The sequence below is a fragment of the Lithobates pipiens genome, unplaced genomic scaffold (assembly GCF_037356315.1).
Source record: "Lithobates pipiens isolate NorthernLeopardFrog02 unplaced genomic scaffold, aLitPip1_a1.2 Scaffold_8, whole genome shotgun sequence".
In the NCBI taxonomy this organism is placed as follows: domain Eukaryota; kingdom Metazoa; phylum Chordata; class Amphibia; order Anura; family Ranidae; genus Lithobates; species Lithobates pipiens.
Window position 1 is genome coordinate 56,965,158 of NW_027507903.1, and position 21,590 is coordinate 56,986,747.

Consider the following 21,590-nt stretch of genomic DNA (forward strand, 5'->3'; position numbering starts at 1 on the left):
GGCATTGTGAGTCTAGGACAATTACCACACTTGTGGCATCTTGCGTATACACACAAATCCAGCGGGAGACGAGACTGTGTGTTGGTTTCGGTTAGTAGGTGTTGGGCCTGTGAGGTCTTGCTCCTCTTCCCTTTGATCAGACTTCTTACATGGACAATTCACACTTCTCTACAAACTGCCTGACGCTTCCTGTGTGATCGGGAACAACAACTGTACACAGCAGCAGCTGGAGGTGTCATTCCATACTGTGCTTTCTCCATCCCACATCACACAGGACATACATTGCCCATATATAAATACACTAAAACCTTGGATTGAGAGTAACTTGATCGGAGAGTGTTTTGCAAGACAAGCAATTTTTTTTTTTTATAAACTTTGACTTTATATACAAGCAATGTCTTGATATCAGAGTAGTGTCACATCACAACTGAGTATAAAAGAGAAGAGAGGTGCCTCTAAGTGTAGCAATATGGTTACATTTAATGAAGGTACAACATTTAGCAACTCAAATGGTTGATGATAAACAGACACATCTAGGTATGCAGGCATCCGGGGGGAAAGCTGTCCACATTGACCATTCTCCATCAACGTCATTCCTTCTATGAGCGATTCAAGCCTCGCTTTCAGATCGCTCTACTGCAGGGTAGTATTCCCGATCACGATTTCAGACTGACAGCGGTGAGAGTCGGCAGTGCGGAGGATGGTCTATGTCAGCCATTCTCAACCAGGGTTCCATGGAACTCTAGGGATCCTCCAGAGGTGTCTAGGGGTTCCTTGAGCTGTGGCTGATATACCTCCTGTTTGATGGTGCCTACATAGTTCTGAGCCAATGCCACTTGGAGCAGTGGTATGACACCAATGATCTTTAGAACTCTCTGTAAGGGGGCAATTCTTACACTGACCAAAGTGAAGGGCATTGTTCCCGCTGAACCCAATGAATGGGTTTTACCAGGGGTTCCCTAAGGCCTGAAAATAAGTTTAAGGGTTCCCCTAGGGTAAAAAGGTTGAGAAAGGCTGGTCTATGTGGACAGCTTTAAGCCAGATTCCTGCATACTTAGATGTGCCTCTTTTAATCATCAACCACATGAGTTTCTACATGTTGTACCTTCATTAAATGTAACCATATTACTACACTTAGAGGCTCCTCTCTTCTCTTTTATACTCTGTAGCTCCTGCTGTATTTTGCTTCTAATCTCCTTGTGGAGGCTTCCATTTGTGGATGGACATTTTATGGTTACACAACCTATCACATTGCTGTAATCTTTTTTTTTTTCCCCCCTCGCACCAAAGAAGCTCAAGGACTATATTTTGCCACCAAGCCAGATGTGCTTTGCACATGCGTATTATCATGATGCCATAGCAGTAAAATTGTCATTAAAAATAAATAGCATCCAAACGCACAGTGTGTGTGTTGCTGTGATTTGAAAATGCGGGTAAAATTGCACCAATTCTGCCCATGATTTCAAAATGCATGGATGTGAACAGGGCCTAGGCCCTGGTTCCCACTCTATAAAATCACACAAGAGCACACAGTGTGTTGCTATTCGATTTACATGCAATCCAATGCAGTGCAATTTGAGCCCATTCATTTTGAATGGGCTCAAATAACACAAAAAAAGTAGTGCATGCACTACTTTTGAAGGTGCACTGCAACTGGATTGCATAGTACATTTATACCATGCGATTCAATGCAGGCAAATGCACTGTGTTTTCAACCTGCATTTGGGGTGTCATTAACTTAATACTGACACCCCCTGCAGTGCTGTTTGAACATGGCTCCAAAAACGCACACAGTATTGCAGGTTTCCTGCATCTCGTTCTAGTGTGCACCTAGAGTAAATGGTACAAAGGTGACACGTTATGTGCATTACGGCATTGTAGAGGTGTGAAAGAGGCCTGAATATAAATACCCTGTGCCTGCGTGGGTTTCCTCCATGTACTCCGGTTTCCTCCCACACTCTAAAGACATGCTGGTAGCTGAATTGGCTCCTGTCTAAATTGGCCCTAGTACAGTAGTTCTCAACTCCTGTCATCAGGACCAACAGGCCAGATTTAAGTATTACCTTGGGGAGATGCAGACTAGAATACTGCAATCACTGAGCAGCAAATTATATCACCTGTGATGTATTTCAGTTATCTTGCAAACCTGGCCTGTTAGTGGGTCCTGAGGACAGGAGTCAAGAACCAATGCCCTAGTATGTATGTGATTTAGGGACCTTAGATTGTAATCTCCTCAAGGGCAGGGACTGATGTGAACGTATAATATGTACAGTATAGGAGTGCATAAATTGACAGCACCATATAAGTACCTGAAATAAATATACTGTACAAGAAAGATAAAAAAAAAAAAAAAAAAAAAGTTTTAGTGGCCAGTCACACCAAATCCAACTTTGAAATCATGTACTCGCACAATTTCAAAGCCGCATGGCAGTGCGACTTGGCTGACATCTGTGCAATTTCCTGCACCGATGTCTATGCAAGTTGCACCTGAAATAGGCAAAAATAGTGCACCACAAAGTTGGCGTCACACAGATTTGAACACTTCCATTGCTGACAACAGGGTGAGACTTCAAATCACATGACAAGTCACTCCGGTGAAACCAGTGTCTTAAGCTGGATTCACACCTATGAATTTTTTGTGCTTTTTGCATATTTGCACTACAGAACATGTTCCATAGGAAACCAGGTTAAATGGACTGTAGTGCAAATCTGCAAAATGCACTAAAAAAAAAAAAAAATTATAATAATAAATGCATAGGTGTGAATCCAGCCTTAGAGCTGGCATCAGATTCCACTGCTATGGACCTTTTTAATGTTTTTATAGGATTATGAAATTCTTTTGCAGAGAAAATAAAAAGAAGAGGTAAAACCGAGAATTGTGTCATCTAGAATCTGCGAATTTCAAAGGAGATAGAAAATTGAGATATTTTCTATATATATATTTTCAATATCTTTATAAACTGGTAATTACAGATCTGACCAGGGCCCTGTTCATTAAATGCATTTCTTTTGCAATCTAAATACACTATACCAAGCACTGGCTCTTAGTCATTAGTAGTTACTTCTGTATTACAGCGCTGGGGTTAATGGCTCAAATCCCAGGCAGGACACCGTCTGCACATTGTTCCTGCGTTTGCATGGGGGTTCTCTCAGTTTCCCTCCCACACTTCAAAAAATATACTAGCAGGTATATTGGCTCTTGTGTGTGCATGTGTGGTAGGGACCTTAGATTGTAAGCTCCTTGAAAGCAGGGACTGATGTGAGCATACAGTATGTAAATAGTCAGCCTGTAATAAATAAATAAAATGCTATAACCAAGAACTTAACATGTCGGTATACCCCACCTACAGGATAGGCTTATTCGTTGTTCTACGGCTGGAGACCAATAGATTGCCTGGTTACACATCTGCTATTCCTAAAGATAACCACACACTATAAAATCTGATTTTACAATCTCCTTCTGATCTACCAATTATGTACCGTAATATAAAGGCCTGTGTGATTTGATAGAAATTAGTTGGATTGTATAGGTTTATCCTTTTATGCAGTTTTAGTAAATAGAAGATTGTGCAATCACACTGTAGTGTATGGCCACCCTTAGGCTGGATTCCTACCATTGTCAGGAACGCATGACACACAGCAGTGCTATTAATTGTTAAAAGGCAGCCCTGTGCATCTGCTAACATGTGCCCCAATTCCCCCGGGGCTGCAGCACCATAATGTTTTGGTACGGCACATTTTTGGAAAAAAGTCATGGACTTCTTTTCTGCATTTCTTGCCTATTTCTATATAGCTTATTGATAAGAAAAAGTAGGGGGGGGGGGGGGGGGGAGAAACAAACACACACACACACACACCTATCAACTAAGCCTTAGGTACAGGCAAAGCATTGTCTGCAAAGAAAAGAAAAAAAAATATTTAATGGTTGCCTCATTTAAGCATCCCAAGATACTAGTTTTTTTTTTTCCTCCAAGTAAAATAAAATCTATACAAGCAGTAATATATACAGCATTTAAATTTTAAAAGCTTCTATGGAAATCAGAGTGCTTTCTGTATCAATCTGATTTTTTTTTTTGAAGTGCATTAAGTGAGAAGACAAGCAGCAGCTGCTTCACAAGCCACCCGTATACCATAACCACACATACAGAAAAAAATAAATTAAAAAGTGACGCAGAACACAAAGGGAGCATGCCTACATCACACCACGTGACCGCAGCTTGCAAGGCATGACATAATCCCATACATCCTATTCAGCATAACAATAGAGTGCAAAAGCTGGGATGCGCAAAAAAAACCCTCACAGCCATCTCCAACAAGCAGACCAATGGAAGCTGCCCTGGACAAAAGGTACCCTGGGTTTTAGCATGCTTTGCACTATTGAATTAGGCACTAATAATGGAGATACAAAAATAAGAACATGCAATGGAATATGGAACAAAGAAGAAAAAAAAAGCCTAGATTTCAGCATATTGCATGTGAGACACAAATAACACAGGACTCCAGAAAACATGCTGACAGCAAGCAGGCAACAAGAGAGCAGAGACCTGCCAATACGGTTGTATCTAATACATGCAATAAATTAATAATGGCAGCCAGAACAGATCAGCAAATTTTAAAGGATTGCTAAAAAAGGAGCAACCAGGGAAGAAGGAAAAAAAAACCCCCACACACCATGGATAGAGTGCAGGCAAAGTCAAAGCTCACAATCACATATACTCCTACTGACTGGTAGATTTTACTCGGTAATGCCAAAAACTGCACCCAAGGTATAGGGCTAGAGGGTAAAGAAAAAAAATATGCTTTGCAATAGATTTTCCATGTAATGAATTTTATAGGCTGGTAATAAAGGCCAGTGTGAGGGTGGCATGCAACACCTTCATATTCTCCTAAAGAAGAGTCTATTTTACTTGCTTATGAAAAAATAAATAAAGAATATGCCCTTAGGTTATAGCAAAAAGAAGTGTGCAGTAGGTCCTCCTCATCCTGTACTGGATTTTAAAGCCCCATACCCAGACCAGTGCTATGTTGCCAGGCAATAATCACTTGAGGAATGTTCATTTCGCTTAGTGCATGTGGTGAAAATTCACTTTGCAAAAGAATGCCCAATCAGATACAAACAAAAAAATAAAAATAACCAAAAAATTGCTTGCACACGATTGGACGATGCAAGTCAACAGAGCTTCACCTCATTCATTAAGCTAGGGAAAATTCCCTAGCAAAGTAAACATCCTTTAGTAAATCAATCCCAATGCCTCCATTTTTTTACATACTGCAAGGCCCCTTTCACACATATGGACCATTCGTCCATTTTTCATCCATCCACTGATGGATAAAATTAAAATAAAAAAAAAAGGGGAAGGAGGATCTCTTTTCATCCACTTCCATCAACATCTTTTTTTTTTTTTGAACAGATGAAAGCTCTATTTTCCATCCATCCAAAAAAATTAAGATGTTAACTGACAAATGGGCAGTTTTTTCATCCGTTTTTGCATTGGTAGTGGATAGTAGATGTCCAGCTGTTCATAAACTACAAATCCCAGCACAGCAGACACAATGGCACTGGTAGCTTCCCAGTTGGAAAACCTCAGGTACTGTATGTCTGATCCACAGCAAGACCCTCTAATGACTGCCAACCCTAGAAATCACTCAGACATTCAGTTGAATTATGGTTTTAAACCATAGTTGCTCAACCTGTGGCCCTCCAGCTGTTGCAGAACTACGCATCCCATAAGGCATTGTAAGGCTGACAGTTACAAGAATAACTCCCAAAAGGCAGAAGCACAATGGGACTTGTAGTTCCATAACAGATAGAGGGCCACAGGTTGCACATCCATTGTTTAATATATATATATGTTTTGTTGATGGTGACCTTGCCATATTTTAAAACCATGAGTGTGCAACCTGTGGCCCTCCAGCTGTTATGGAACTACAAGTCCCATCATGCTTCTGCCTTTTAGGAGTTATGCTTGTAACTGTCAGCCTTACAATGCCTTGCGGGATCGGTATTTCTGCAACAGCTGGAGGGCCACAGCTTGAGCAACCATGGTTTAAAATATGGCAAGGTCACCATCAAACACATCTATAGGTTGAGGAGCATTTGGCAGATACAAAAAGGACCATTAGGTTTAAATTATTGCATATAAAAGGATAAGGATAAAAATGTATAAAAAAGACTACTTTTTGACGGAGGCCAAAAGAGTTTGCACTTTGAAGCCTGTAGGGTTGAATTACTGAAGGCAAATAGGCTGTCCACTTTGAAAAAAAATCCCTTGCAAAGTGCAACTTTCCTAAGAGTGAATGTATGAATGGTGACGTGTAAAATATCCAATCAAGTGCAAGGAAGATTTTTTTTTTTTTTTTTTTTTTAATAAGTGCTTGCACACGATTGGATGGTGGAAGTCAGCAGAGCATCACTTCATTCACTGATCTCTAGGGTAAATGCCCTTGCAAAGTGAACAACCCATTTTCCTTCAGTAAATCAACCCCAAAAGCTTGATTAACAAAAAACACATTCAAAGAACTCCATAGGGTGCTCAGGATGTGAAAATTGATTTACCTACAAAAACAAAAACCCACACCACACACGACAGTGCCAGACAAAGATACGGTAGGAGGCGCCTCCATGACATGGCGTTATGTACACAACTCTGACACAGCTTTCGTTTTCGTGGATGCTGAATGGACTGTCAAGGGTTACAACACGTGTGTACTCAGCACCAGATGTGTGCACCCAATGCATTTTTTTTCCTGCTCAGAAATCGCTCCAAATGTGCTGTTCATCAACTCACACCACAAACCAAATCCATCATTTCCGGAATATTTTATTTTTCATTTATATAGAAATATTTAAAAAAACATGAAGTAGCACCATTACTTAAGTTTACCTTTATTTATGTAGAACTTTAAATGTCAGAAAAATAAAACTCTTGATACAATTTTTCAAATCTTGTCTTCAGCAAATATAATATTAGTATTTTTGACCATGAGGTTAAAGGCCCTTTATCATAAAATAAAATATACTTTTTGTTTTTTTGTTTTTTAAAACTTTGCTCAGTAAAGTACATTTACGCTCAAGTCACATTACCTACATATACATAAACAAGTAGTAAACAAAATGTATTAAAATAGAAATACTAAAACTAGAGTGGTGCAACAGAATTTTTGAAATCTCCACTGAAATCTATTTATACAAATGTTAAGAAAAAGGAGTCAAACGGCTTCTTTTGTTTTTTTTTGTTGGCTTAATATGTTCATACATTTCAATTTTTTTTTATTTTTTTTAATATAGACTAAAATAGGCTTTTGTATCACGGAATAGAAAAAGACACTGGGTGAAGCAGATTTTAAACCATTGGTTTTCCTGGAACCTATTAAAAAAAAAAAAAAGTCTCCATCCCAACACAATACTGTTCAAAACATTTTGCAGTTTGTTTTCTTTTCCCCCCCAAATGTGTATTGTCCCCCCCTCCCCCCCCCTACTTCACCTGTGAGATATTAAAATAATACAGTGTTCTTTGCCAGAAGGCCATACTAAAAATAAAAGATTTAAACCCAGCTACAAAAAAAAGTTCACTGAACTTAAAATTAAAATACTTGTAAACATTTTTGCAATATGAAATATAATTTTTTCAAGTCAAAAAAGAATAAAATACTTCAATCTGTATTAATGCAATTTGTCTCTTTAAAACCTTTAAACGCATTATTATAATTATATATATTTATATATTTATAGAAGATATGTTACAATTTAATATTACTTTTGTTAAAGCTGCAGTATCATGGGGGAGGGCTCCATGGAGTTTTTTTTTTTGTTCTCCAAAAGGAAAGTCAATGATAAACAAAAATAAAAAGCTTTCAAAATATTTAAACACGATGCTTGGCTTGTCAAAATAATATTTCTATAGTCTACAAAGCCACACATAAAAGAATAAACACGAAAAAAAAAATATATATATATATATATAAAATTAAAAATATTTTGGAAGATTGGTCTTTAGAAGTACAGTGTAACAACTGTTCCTAGGGTGGTTTTGTTCATATTTAAAGCATGCAAAAGATGTAGTTGGTTTCCCAAGCTGCAACACATGGCCATGGGAAGGAATCTGCAAGTTCTCTTAAGGAAAAAAAAAAAAAAAAAAAAAAAAATGTATATTAAAAAAAAAAAAATAAATAAAAAAAAAAAAAAAGTCACACAAAAAAAAATAATAATAATAATAATAATAATAAATGCAGATACTGCAGCTTTAAAGCCACATTCCCGCTTGGCAAGGTAGCAACTAGATCTTCTACAGTAAGAGCCCTTGTCTCAATATACTCCAGGCCTTGTCACTTTTTTTTTAACCCCTTGAGAGCCATAACAGTACCTTCCAGCAAGAAAGGGGTTAAAATTGGCCACGTGACAACATCCAAAAAGATTTAAGACAGGCCCATGGGCCTCACTGCGAATGGCAGAAATATAAAGATGCACAAATCAATATTGCTTCTGGAGTGGGCGCATGTAAATCAGTTGCTGCAAGCTATTTACATAAATGAAGCAATAGTGGGTACCACCGAGAATAATGCACAAAAGGGGTCCTTGTTTTAATGAGACATGCACTTACTATTTGACATCTGGACCCCTGTAAAAAACCATCGTTTGCCTTTGGAATTGCATGAAAGGCTACTACAAAAAGACATCTATGAGCTGCCAACCCTGGCATATAGAGCCCCGGGGGGGCAATTAACACAAGCAACATCACAATATTATATATATATATATATATTATTTGCATATTAATATATTACAATATATTAATATATTAAAGGTTCTGGTAAATAATATATATACAAAAAAAGACAAACACACGTGTATGGCACCATACAAGTGGGAATGTAGCTATAGGACATATATGTTTTTGTTTTTTTAGAGTACTGAATAAAGAAGAAGGCTTGAGTGTTTTGTTCTAGGAGAAAATGCGAATGGCCTGAGTGACTTCTGTGTGACACACCGGGCACTGTGGCTCATTCTTCTCGCAGATGCGGTTGGCACACTCCATGCAAAACAAGTTGTGGCCGCAGGGTACCAAGGCAGCGATCACCTCGCTCTCGAAGCAGATAGAGCAATCACGGCTGCCTTTCCTCCTCATGCCTGACGAAGAGGAAGACGAGCTGGAAGAGGAAGAACTGCTGCTGGAGGACGAGGAAGAAGAGGAGGAGTCGGAGCCAATGTTGGGGTAGGCGGAGTAGCTTAGGCCACCGCCGGGGTCACTGCGCACTCTGCGCGCTAAGGGGTGCTCTGGAACCACATTGCTTCCATTCAAGGGAGGAGAGAGCCTGGGGGGAGCGGTGCAGCCCACCCCATTGAGTCGCCGGTGGTTGGAAAGCAGCCCGTTGGCGTTGTTTTGGTAGGCACCGGTTGTGCCGTTGCGTTCAAACTGGGACCAGAGCAAAGCAGTCCCAGGTGGGGCAGGGGCAGGGTCAAAAGGGGAGTCAAAAGCCAGCTCAGTGCAGTCGGGAGAGATGGTCTCGCTGGCGTACACGTATCCATTGCCATTCACGTTATTGTTATTGTTGCCATTGTTGGTAAAACTGAGGGCAGGGCTGGGCGGGCTGTAGTCTGCCAGCCTTGTGCCGTTTGTGCCCCCAAAGTAAGAGTCAGTGGAGGCACTGCCCAGAGAGCTGGAGCTGTCATTGCGGTAATTAGAGAAAGCCTTGCGTGACCCCGTGCTGGAGTTAACACCTGGGGTAGGCTTGCTCCATAGGCTCCCTGTGCCATGTAAATCAAAGCCAACATCAGTCCCATTTGCGTGAAAGTCATTCTCGTCGGTCAGTTCTATGATCCCTCCGGTACGTACAGCGATGTGTGCCTCGATCTCCTCCCGGGCGCGATCGACGTTCTCCGGCATGCCGGTCACCTCAAACACCGGCTCTTTGTCCCTGCTGGGGGTGACTATATACGTATGGGTCTGCTGTTGGATCCTTTTAATGGTAGCCCCTTTGGGTCCTACTACTAGACCCACCACTCTGTAAGGAACCCGAACCTGGATGGTGGTCTGCCCAGGAAGGTTTGGAGGTCCAGGCACCGTTCCTCCTCCTCCCCCCCCATTCAACGCATTCTTATTGCGAGAGGCTCGGATCATTGAAAAGTGCTCTGCTGCTGAGATGATCTCTCTCCTGGCCATGGCTACATCCTCCTTTCTCCCAGTCACAACAAAGACAGGCTCCTCCCCGCGGACCGGGGTCTTGATGTAGGTGTTGGTCTTCGCCCGCAGAGCTTTGATTTTACAACCTGGAGATAAAAATGGACAATTACTACCGGTGTTATAAGAAAAATAAAATACACACAAAAAGAAAGGCTAAGCATTCCTAACAGCACATCAGCCACTTACATGAAAACAAGGAGAGATCTAAGGTGGGCAGTGGGGAACGCACAAACTGCAGTGCCAACAAGGCACAATACATGAGCATGCACAAAGCAACATGCAGCTGCAGCATCATTATCATGGTACTGACACCCATTACTAGACATACAAAGCACCAATTAACCACTGCAACACCCACATGCAACGATCTCATTCACAATCTCAGCCACATCTATTTGCACCCACTGCATGCCATTGGCAACAATAAACAATTGCAGGACCTACATGCACCAATCAACCATTGCAAGACACGGGCACTGATCACATTCACAATACCGGGCAGATCTAAGGAAAGCCCACATGCTCCAATCAACCACGGCAAGGCACTGACTACAATATGGTCCAAATATATTTGCGACCATTGTACCCCACCAAACCAACATTGAAAAGAACTTAGGCACTAATCACATTCACGATGCAGGCCTGATCTATAGGCATCTCCTGGAAGCCATCGGCATCAACCAACCATTGCAAGATACACATGCACAATGTGGTCCAGATGTATAGGCATCCATTGTCCCACGGATGAGATGTACACAGTATAGAAGGAGAAATGTCCAATAGGGTAGATGTACCCAGTACAAGAAAGGATATAGTCAGCATTGGGTGGGGGGGGAATGTACCCAATATGAGAGAGCTGCACCCAGTGAAGGTGATACGATTCCCCGTTGATGGTGCAGTATGGAGGTGATGTACCTAGCTAAGGGGAGCTTAATCTTGACCTCGTTGAAGGTGCAGTATAAAGGGGGGGGGGGGGTTATAGATAATCCCCAATGAAGGTGGTCTGGTTCCCCTTTCCCCTCTGATAGTGCATGCAGCATGTAAAGGAGAAAATATCGAACTACAGTGCTAGATGTCCCCAATGAGGGTGGTGTGGTACCCAGTACGGGGGAGATGTTGCTGGAGAAGGTGGTCTGTGGTCCATTGTTTGATGGTGCAGTACAGATGGGCAGTTGTCACCAATGAAGGTCCAATCCCTTCTTTGACAGTCCAGTATGGGGGGGGGGGGGGGGGGAGGAATTAAAATGAAATCCCCAGTTTAGGTCAAACCCCCCCATTGATGGTCCAGTATAGGGGGTTATGTCCCCAGTACAAATATTTAGATGACCAAAGTATAAGGGAGGTGCCCCCAGTGAAGGTCTGGTCCTTCCATTAATGGTGCAGCACAGGTAGATGGAAGCCCCCCAGTGAAAGTCCACTATAGGGAAGGTGATGTCCCCAGTGAAGGCCCACTATAGGGAAGGTGATGCCCCCCCCCCCCCCCCCCAAAGGTCCACTATAGGGAAGGGGATGTCCCCAGTGAAGGTCCAGTATTGGGATGGTGATGGCCTCAGCACAGGTAGGCAGAGCCACCCCCCCCCCCCTCCAAATTATGGTCCAACATAGGGTGATGGTACTCACGATACAGGTAGGTAGATACCCCCAGTATAGGATGATGCCCCAATACATACAGGTCCATTATAGGGGTGGTAATGTCCCTAGTAAAAGGTAGGTAGGTGGGTAGGTAGGTGACCCCCCCCCCCCACCCAAATTATCTTCCAATATGGGATGATGGTGCACACAATACAGGTAGGTAGAGACCCCAGTGAAGGTCTGGTCCCCCCATGGATAGTCCAGTATATGGGCGATGATGTCCCCAATACAGGTAGGTGGATGCCCCCCCCAATGATGGTCCAGTAAATATGGGTGATGATGCCCCCAATACAGGTAGGTGGATGGCCCCCAATGATGGTCCAGTATATGGGTGATGATGCCCCCGGTACAGGTAGATGGATGCCCCCCAATGATGGTCCAGTATATGGGTGGTGATGCCCCGGGTACAGGTAGGTGGATGCCCCGGGTACAGGTCCCCTGTCCCATTGTCCCCCAAGCCCCGGTGTCGCCCTCACCTTGTCTCCCCACGATCTCGGCCACATGCTCGGAGCTGGGGACCGGCACACACTCGGTCATATTGACGCTCTTCTTCCGGGGCTCGTTGTCGTACACGGAGTTCTCGTCATTGTCCAGCCCGAGTAGGGAGAGCTGGTCCAGGGCGATCTGTAGGGCTCTCTGGTCGTCCAGAGTCTCCCCTCCTCCCCCGGTGCCGGTCCTCTCCATATCTGCGTACAGTGAGCTGGGCATGGTCGGTGTCGGCGGATCCCCCGCTCAGACACAAAGGGAAGCTCGGTGTCCGGCACTAAGGAGAGAAGAAGGGGGGAGGGGGGACGGGCTGTGCTCGGTGTACTGCGGGCGGCTCCGGCCGGTCCTAGGGGCTCATCCAGTGGGGTGCGGGCAGGCGGCGGCTCCCCAACTTCTTTGTGGCCGAATATCGGCGGAGATGTACGCGGATCTGTACGGAGCCCCTCCCCGGCTCACTCAGCGTTTTCCTCCCCTCCTGTCTGAGCACTGCAGCCAGACGGCACTAGAGGGGGATAAGAGGGCCGTGACGTCACCCGGCCAGCACTGACAGCACAATGGAACTGACACCGGGGAGGGACGGCCCTATTGGCTCGAAGCGGCTCCGGGGGGCGGGGGGCGGAGCCCGGAGCGTCTGGCACGCCTACTACTCCTCCCCGCCTCCAGAGAAAGCGAGGAAAAAACTCCTTTCTTTGTTGTCTAATGCAGAACAATGAGGAGCCCAGAGAGGGGGGGCACCGGGGTATGGGGGGGCATCGGGAGATATGGGGGGGCATCGGGGTACACCGCTCCAGCCGGGGCATCTGCAATGTGGATGGAGCCCGGGGTGCCTCCTCATTGGCCGCACAGACCGCACTCCGCACTACTTTATTATGGAAGCATGAGGAGCCAGATTGATACATTGTATTCATCATCCCCCATCTCTGATATTCTCACCACAAAGATACACAATGGTTACAATGTATACACCGAGATCCTCATCACTCTATATAGAGTATTATTTATCTAGATGTTTTGTTTTGTATATATATATATTTGTATTTTTATTATTAGATATATAGATGCATTTTTATTTATTTTGTGTATTCATATCATCTATTCTATTGTGTGTGTATATATATATATTTTATGTCTTAATTTTTATTTTTTCATGGTCGTTCCAAATACTTTTTTTATTAATATATATATATATATATATATATATATATATATATATATATATATATATATATATATATATATAATATCTCACTATATATATATATTTAATACTATAATATAAATACGTATTATATTTGTATATATCTCTTTTTTTTTTTACATATATATATATATTTATATTAAATTTTTTTGTATTATATATTTTTTTTCACTATTTATGTTTTATATATATTCTTTCTGTCCATGTCTGTATATTGATCAGTTATTGGTGATGATCTGCCAATCACTCTGCCATGATGAAGTCACTTTTTGTTGTTTTGTCTCTGCCCTCCCCCGGTCGGCAGACTCCTCCTGTCATTGTGGGGTGACTTGGGGACGATATCGGTCTCTGATGATCACACACACAGCGATCGTACACCGGTCCGTTGTATTGCTCTATAGAGAGGAGCGGGGAGGCTGGGCGGTGACCTCACAGGCGGGTTCACCCGGCAGCGGAGGGGTTAAAGCGCCACATAGCCGGAGCGCAGTACGGTGCAGACTGACACATGCAGGGGGGAGGGGAGGATCGCTAGTCGGACATACAGCCGATAATTGGATTTGTAGTGATCTCTGCTGAGGTCAATAACGATGCCGCCGGCTGATTACAGACCGAAACTTCAACTTGTTCCAGTATATTGCATTGTCTGCTCCCATCCCAATCAAATCCCCCATACATTACATCGTCTGCTCCCATCCCAACCAGATCCCCCATACATTACATCGTCTGCTCCCATCCCAACCAGATCCCCCATACATTACATCGTCTGCTCCCATCCCAACCAGATCCCCCATACATTACATCGCCTGCTCCCATCCCAACCAGATCCCCCATACATTACATAGTCTGCTCCCATCCCAACCAGATCCCCCATACATTACATAGTCTGCTCCCATCCCAACCAGATCCCCCATACATTACATAGTGTGCTCCCATCCCAACCAGATCCCCCATACATTACATCGCCTGCTCCCATCCCAACCAGATCCCCCATACATTACATAGTCTGCTCCCATCCCAACCAGATCCCCCATACATTACATCGCCTGCTCCCATCCCAACCAGATCCCCCATACATTACATCGTCTGCCCCCATCCTAATGAGACCCCCATACATTACATCGTCTGCTCCCATCCCAACCAGACCTCTCATACATTGCATTGTCTGCCCCCATCCTAATGAGACCCCCCATACATTACATCGTCTGCTCCCATCCTAATGAGACTCCCCATATATTACATTGTCTGCCCCCATCCCATCCAGATCCCCCATACATTGCATTGTCTGCTTCCCAATCCCAATTAGATCCCCTATACATACATGTCATCCTCCGCTCATGTGGAGGAGATTTACTAAAACTGGAGAATGCTAAATCTGGTGCAGATGTGCACGGTAGCCAATCAGCTTCTAAGTTGATCTTTGTCACTCAAGCTTTGGCAATAAAACCTGAATGCTGATTGGTTTCTATGCAGAGCTACAACAGATTTTGTATGCTCCAGCTTTAGTAAATATCCCCCATTGTCTGTTCCCATCCCAATCAGATCTCCCATACATTTCTTTATCTGCTCCCATACATTGCATTGTCTGCTCCCATACATTGCATTATCTGCTCCAACCCCAACCAGATCCCCCATATATTTCTTTATCTGCTCCCATACATTGCATTATCTGCTCCAATCCCAACCAGATCCCCCATATATTTCTTTATCTGCTCCCATACATTGCATTATCTGCTCCAATCCCAACCAGATCCCCCATATATTTCTTTATCTGCTCCCATACATTGCATTATCTGCTCCAACCCCAACCAGATCCCCCATATATTTCTTTATCTGCTCCCATACATTGCATTATCTGCTCCAACCCCAACCAGATCCCCCATACATTGCATTGTCTGCTGTCATCAGGAAAAGACCAAATCTTATAAGATCCCCTACACATTGCATTATCTGCAGGGACAAATCTCATCCCATCTAGACTAGACCCCCCTATACATTGTCTGCTATCAGGGACAGATCTGATCCATCCACACACTACCCTGTGTGCTCCAACCTCCTACAGGTCTCTATATATTGCATTGACAGCTGTCTCCAGGAACAGTTCTCATCCAGATTCTCCATACTGTGTATTATCTTCCCCACCACCGACCCCCCCCCCGCCAACCATAGTGAGTACTCCACTTCCCCTGATCGGGATCTGTCCGGACATGTGTGAGCCCTCCTTTGTTGTACCATGGCCTTTCACAGTCCTGGATAGGGAGACGGGGGGGGGGGGGCTATTATACCTGACATGGGGGAGGAACCCTGATATATTATACACTCCCATACATATCTCTATATTATACACCCCATACATGTAGTGGGTATAAGAAGTCTAATCACCCCTGATAAAATGTCAGGTTGTTGTGATGTAAAAAAATGAGACAAAGAGAAATCATTTTAGAATTTTTTCCACCATTAATGTGACCTATAAACTACAATTCAGTTGAACAACAAACTGAAATCCTTTAGGTGGAGGGAAGTAAAAACTAAAATAATATGGTTGTATAAGTGTGCACACCCTTATACTAATACTTTGTTGAAGCTTTTGATTTTAATACAGCACTCAGTCTTTTTGGGTATGAGTCTATCAGCATGGCACATCTTGATTTGGCAATATTTTCCCACTCTTCCTTTCAAAAACATTCCAAATCTGTCAGATTGCGAGGGCATCTCCTGTGCACAGCCCTCTTCAGCCCCACATATTTTCACTAGGATTGAGGTCTGAGCTCTTGCTGGGCCATTCCAAAACTTTAAAGCGGGAGTCCACCGGGACTCCGCGTTTTTTTTTTTTTTTAAAAGCCAGCAGCTACAAATACTGCAGCTGCTGACTTTTAAAATAGTGACACTTACCTGTCCAGCGCGCCCACGATGTCGGCACCCGAAGCCGATCTCTAGATCGTCACTCGGGTGCTGCCGTGGCCATCTTGGGTATGGGAATCAGGAAATGGAGCCTTTCGGCTTCATTTCCCGGTTCCCTACTGCGCATGCGCGAGTCGCGCTGCGCAATAAGGACGGTCCCCGCTGCCTCTGGGATCTGTGTGTTTCCCAGCAGGCAGCGGGGCACTTGCGGAAGGGGGCGGGCACTTGTGGAAAGGGGCGTAATGTACGCCCCTTTCCGCAGAGAGCTATCCGGGAAGTGGGTGCAGTTACCTGGATTATCCAGGTAACTGCACCCCCCTCCCCCCCTGAAAGGTGCCAATTGTGGCTCCGGAGGGGGGGAGGATTCCGATGAGCGGAAGGTCCATTTTAGGGTGGACCTCCGCTTTAATCTTCTTCTGGTGAAGCTATTCCTTTGTTGATTTGAATGTATGCTTTGGGTCGTTATAATGCTGAAAGATGAAGTTCGTCTTCATGTTCAGCTTTGTAGCAGAAGCCTGAAGGTTTTGTGCCAATATTGACTGGTATAAGGAACTGTTCATATTTCCCTCTACTTTGAATAAGGCCCATGTTTCAGCTGCAGAAAAACAGCCCCAAAAGCATAATGCTGCCCCCACCATGCTTCACAGTGGGTATGGTGTTCTTTTGGTGATGTGAAATGTTGTTTTTGTACCAAACATATCTTTTGGAATTATGGCCAAAACGTTCAACCTTGGTTTCATCAGACCATAACATATTTTCCCACATGCTTTTGGGAGACTTCAGATGTGTTTTTGCAAAATTTAGCCGGGCTTGGATGTTTTATTTTTTGTAAAAAAAGGCTTCTGTCTTGCCACTCTACCCCATAGCCCAGACATATGAAGAACATGGCGATTGTTGTCACATGTACCACAAAGCCTGCAGCTCCTTTAATGTTGCTGTAGGCCTCTTAGCAGCCTCCTTGACCAGTTTTTTTCTTGTTTTTTCAACAGTTTTGGAGGGACGTCCAGTTCTTGGTGATGTCACTGTTGTGCCATATTTTCTCCACTTGATGATGACTGTCTTCACTGTGTTCCATGGTACATCTAATGCCTTGAAAATTCTTTTGTACCCTCCTGGTCATGGGCGTTCACAAGGAGGAGGGTACAAAATCATTTCCAAGGTGTCCGCACACAGACACTCAGGGTGTCTAACTAACTAATTGAGTTGTACCGTTTATAGATCACATTAAAGGTGGAAAAGATTCTGAAGTGATTTATCTTTGTCCCATTGTTTTACATCACAGAAACCTGACATTTTACTAGGGGTGTGTAGACTTTTTATATCCATTGTATCTGCTGTATATATCATACACCCCCATACATATATATATTATACACCGCATACATAGAGTATAGACCAGGGGCTGGTTTATTTTGGAAAGAGGTCCCTCCTGATAATAAATAAAATGATATATATATGTATATATATAATTTCACAAAAGTGAGTACACCCCTCACATTTTTGTAAATATTTTATTATATCTTTTCATGTAACAACACTGAAGAAATTACACTTTGCTACAATGTAAAGTAGTGAGTGTACAGCTTGTATAACAGTGTAAATTTGCTGCCCCTTCAAAATAACTCAACAAACAGCCATTCATGTCTAAACCACTGGCAATAAAAGTGAGTACACCCCTAAGTGAAAATGTCCAAATTGGGCCCAATTAGCAATTTCCCCCTGCCGGGGTCTTGTGACCCGTTAGTGTTACAAGGTCTCAGGTGTGAATGGGTAGCAGGTGGGTTCAATTTAGTTTTATTGCTCTCACTCTCTCATACTGGTCACTAGAAGTTCAACATGGCACCTCATGACAAAGAACTCTCTGAGGATCTGAAAAAAATAATTGTTGTTCTACATAAAGATGGCCTAGGCCAGTGATGGCGAACCTTGGCACCCCAGATGTTTTTGAACTACAAAAATTTACCATGATGCTCATGCACTCTAAAACAGTGGTCATCAACCCTGACCTCAGGGCCCACTAATGCCACGTACACACGACCGAACTTTCCAGCAGAATAGGTGCGACGGAATCATTCCATCAGATATTCCAATGGTGTGTGTGGGATAATCCAATCGTTTCTCTTTTAAAAATTCCAATGGACCTAGAAATAGAACATGTTTCAAATCTGTTCAATGGACTCAATTCCTATCGGGAAAACCATTTGTCTGTATGCTGGTCCGACGGACCAAATACGACGCAAGGCAGCTATTGGCTACTGACTATTGAACTTCCTTTTCTAGTCCCATCGTACGTCATCATGTTCAAAATGAACGGACTTTCGAATGGACTTTAGTCCGTTCGTGTGTGGGCAAGTCCGTTCGGAAGTCCATTGTAACTCCGTCAAAGGCTGACGGGAAGACCGTCAGACCTTTTCTGCCAGAAAGTCTGGTCATGTGTACACGGCATAACAGGATAGGTTTTATGTATTACCTTGGGGAGATGCAGACTAGAATACTGCAATCATTGAGCAGAAAATGATATCACCTGTGATGTATTTCAGTTATCTTGCAAACCTGGCCTGTTAGTGGGCCCTGAGGACAGGCTTGATGACCACTGCTCTAAAGTATATTTGAGCATCATGGGAAATTAAGTTCAAAAACATCTGGGGTGCCAAGATTCACCATCACTCGCCTAGGCTATAAAAAGATTGCCAGGATCCTGAAACTGAGCTGCAGCCCGGTGGCCAAGACCATACAGTGGTTTAACAGTACAGTTTCCACTCAGAACAGGCCTCGCCATGCTCGACCTAAAAAGTTGAGTGCACGTGCTCGGCATCATATCCAGAGAGGTTGTCTTTGGGAAATAAACGTATGAGTGCTGCCAGCATTGCTGCAGACATTGAAGGATTTGGCTGTTAGCCTGTCAGTCTTCAGACCATATGCCACACACTGCATCAAATTGGTCTGCATGGCTGTCGTCCCAGAAGCTCTCAGTTTGCTGAAGACAAGCAGACTAAGGACGTGAATTACTGGAACCATGTTGTGTTGTCTGATGAGACCAAGATAAACTTATTTGGTTCAGATGGAGTCAAGCGTGTGTGGCGGCAACCAGGTGAGGAGTACAAAGACAAGTTTGTCTTGCCTACAGTCAACCATGATTGTGGGAGTGTCATTGTCTGGAGCTGCATGAGTGCTGCTGGCACTGGGGAGGTACAGCTCATTGTGGGCACCATGAATGCCGACATGTACTGTGACATACTGAAGCAGAGCATGATCCCCTTCCTTTGGAAACTGGACCACAGGACAGTATTCCAACATGGTAATGACCCCCAAGCTGAGGGTAAAGGTGAAGGACTGTCGAAGCATGTCTCCAGACCTAAACCCTATTGAGCATCTGTGGGGCATCCTCAAGCGGAAGGTGGAGGAGCACAAGGTCTCTAACATCCACCAGCTCTGTGATGTCATCATGGAGGAGTGGAAGAGGACTCCAGTTGCAACCTGTGAAGCTCTGTTGAACTCCATGCCCAAGAGGGTTAAGGCAGTGCTGGAAAACAATGGGGGGCCACACAAAATATTGAAACTTTGGGCCCAATTTGGACATTTTCACTTAGGGGTGTACTGACTTTTGTTGGCAGCAATTTACACATTATTAGCTGTGTGTTGAGTTATTTTGAGAGGCCAACAAATTTACACTGTTATACAAGCCGTACACTCACTACTTTACATTGTAGTAAGGTGTAATTTCTTCAGTGTTGTCACATAAAAAGATAGAATAAAATATTTACAAAAATGTGAGGGGTGTACTCACTTTTGTGAGATACTGTATATCCTATACACCCCGTACATATGTTATACACCCTGTATATATAATATAATATAATACACCCCATACATATACATATATTATACACCCTACTGTAGGTATATTATAGACCACACACTCATGGTGTTGCCCCAGGCTGACTTTCAGTACAGGGCAGGTAGGTGTCCTCTGCTGATTGCTCTGACATGCCATTTCCTTGAGATGTTTGGCTCATCATGCATGACCCCCATTCCTCCTTTGTTAATTGCTGGAGTGGTGAAAGCTGCGTGTGAGTCCAATGTGTTCATAGACAGGAAGACCCCCATACTCCGACCTGTCTGTCTGACACTGAGCACCGACCCCTGAGCAACCAGACCGACACAGAGACCCAGTGTGAGATCTGTCCATCAATGGTGGGGGGGGGGGGGGGTGAAGGAATGACTTCCTTCAGTGTATGAGAGCCACCTATAGACCCTACATTACTTCTATTACATCATCTGCTCTGTATACAGGTGTAGGGGGATACATTGCTCTCGCTGTGTACAGGTGTAGGGGGATACATGGTTCTCTATACACAGGTGTAGGGGGATACATGGTTCTCTATATACAGGTGTAGGGGGATACATGGTTCTCTCTGTATACAGGTGTAGAGGGATACATGGTTCTCTCTGTATACAGGTGTAGGAGGATACATGGTTCTCTCTGTATACAGGTGTAGGAGGATACATGGTTCTCTGTATACAGGTGTAGGAGGATACATGGTTCTCTGTATACAGGTATAGGAGGATACGTGGTTCTCTCTGTATACAGGTGTAGGAGGATACATGGTTCTCTCTGTATACAGGTGTTGGAGGATACATGGTTCTCTGTATACAGGTGTAGGAGGATACATGGTTCTCTCTGTATACAGGTGTTGGAGGATACATGGTTCTCTGTATACAGGTGTAGGATACATGGTTCTCTGTATACAGGTGTAGGGTGATCAATTGTTCTTCTCTCTTTACAAGTGTAGTAGGGTCATCTGTGGTTCTCTTTCTGTATATGCAGTAGGTATAGGGTGATACATTGTTCTTTTTTACACAAGTGTGGGGTGTGATACATTGTTCTCTGTATAGAAGTGTAGGGCGATACATTGTTCTCTCTCTGTATATAATGTAGGATGATGCATTGTTCTTCTTTGTATACAGATGTAGGGTGACCCATAGTTCTCTTTCTGTATATGTAGAGTGATGTATTGTTCTTCTCTGTATTGAAGCATAAGGTGATCAATTGTTTTTTTCTCTTTAAAAGAGTAGGGTCATACATGGTTCTCTCTCTGTATATAGGTATAGGGTGATACATTGTTCTCTCTCTGTATATAGGTATAGGGTGATACATTGTTCTCTCTCTGTGTATAGGTAATGGTATAGGGTGA

The 21,590-nt window shown here is 43.5% G+C and overlaps 1 protein-coding gene across 1 annotated transcript; it reads right to left on the reverse strand.

The window, feature by feature from the left end:
• Nucleotides 1–8,191: 8,191 nt before the first annotated feature.
• On the reverse strand, nucleotides 8,192–12,855 carry MEX3B (mex-3 RNA binding family member B). Its single transcript, XM_077473237.1, has 2 exons — nucleotides 12,290–12,855; nucleotides 8,192–10,267 (listed from the first exon to the last, which is right to left on the reverse strand). Exons 1-2 carry the CDS (start codon nucleotides 12,519–12,521, stop codon nucleotides 8,943–8,945), a joined length of 1,557 nt encoding a protein of 518 aa, XP_077329363.1. The 5' UTR covers nucleotides 12,522–12,855; the 3' UTR covers nucleotides 8,192–8,942.
• Nucleotides 12,856–21,590: the final 8,735 nt, after the last annotated feature.

What these genes read in the sequence shown, in the direction of transcription:
- MEX3B (XM_077473237.1), bottom strand. Translation starts at nt 12,521, where the DNA reads ATGCCCAGCTCACTGTACGCAGATATGGAGAGGACCGGCACCGGGGGA. An exon ending in CGAGATCGTGGGGAGACAAG is followed by an intron (nt 10,268 to 12,289) that starts GTGAGGGCGACA and finishes TTTTATCTCCAG; the next exon opens with GTTGTAAAATCAAAGCTCTG.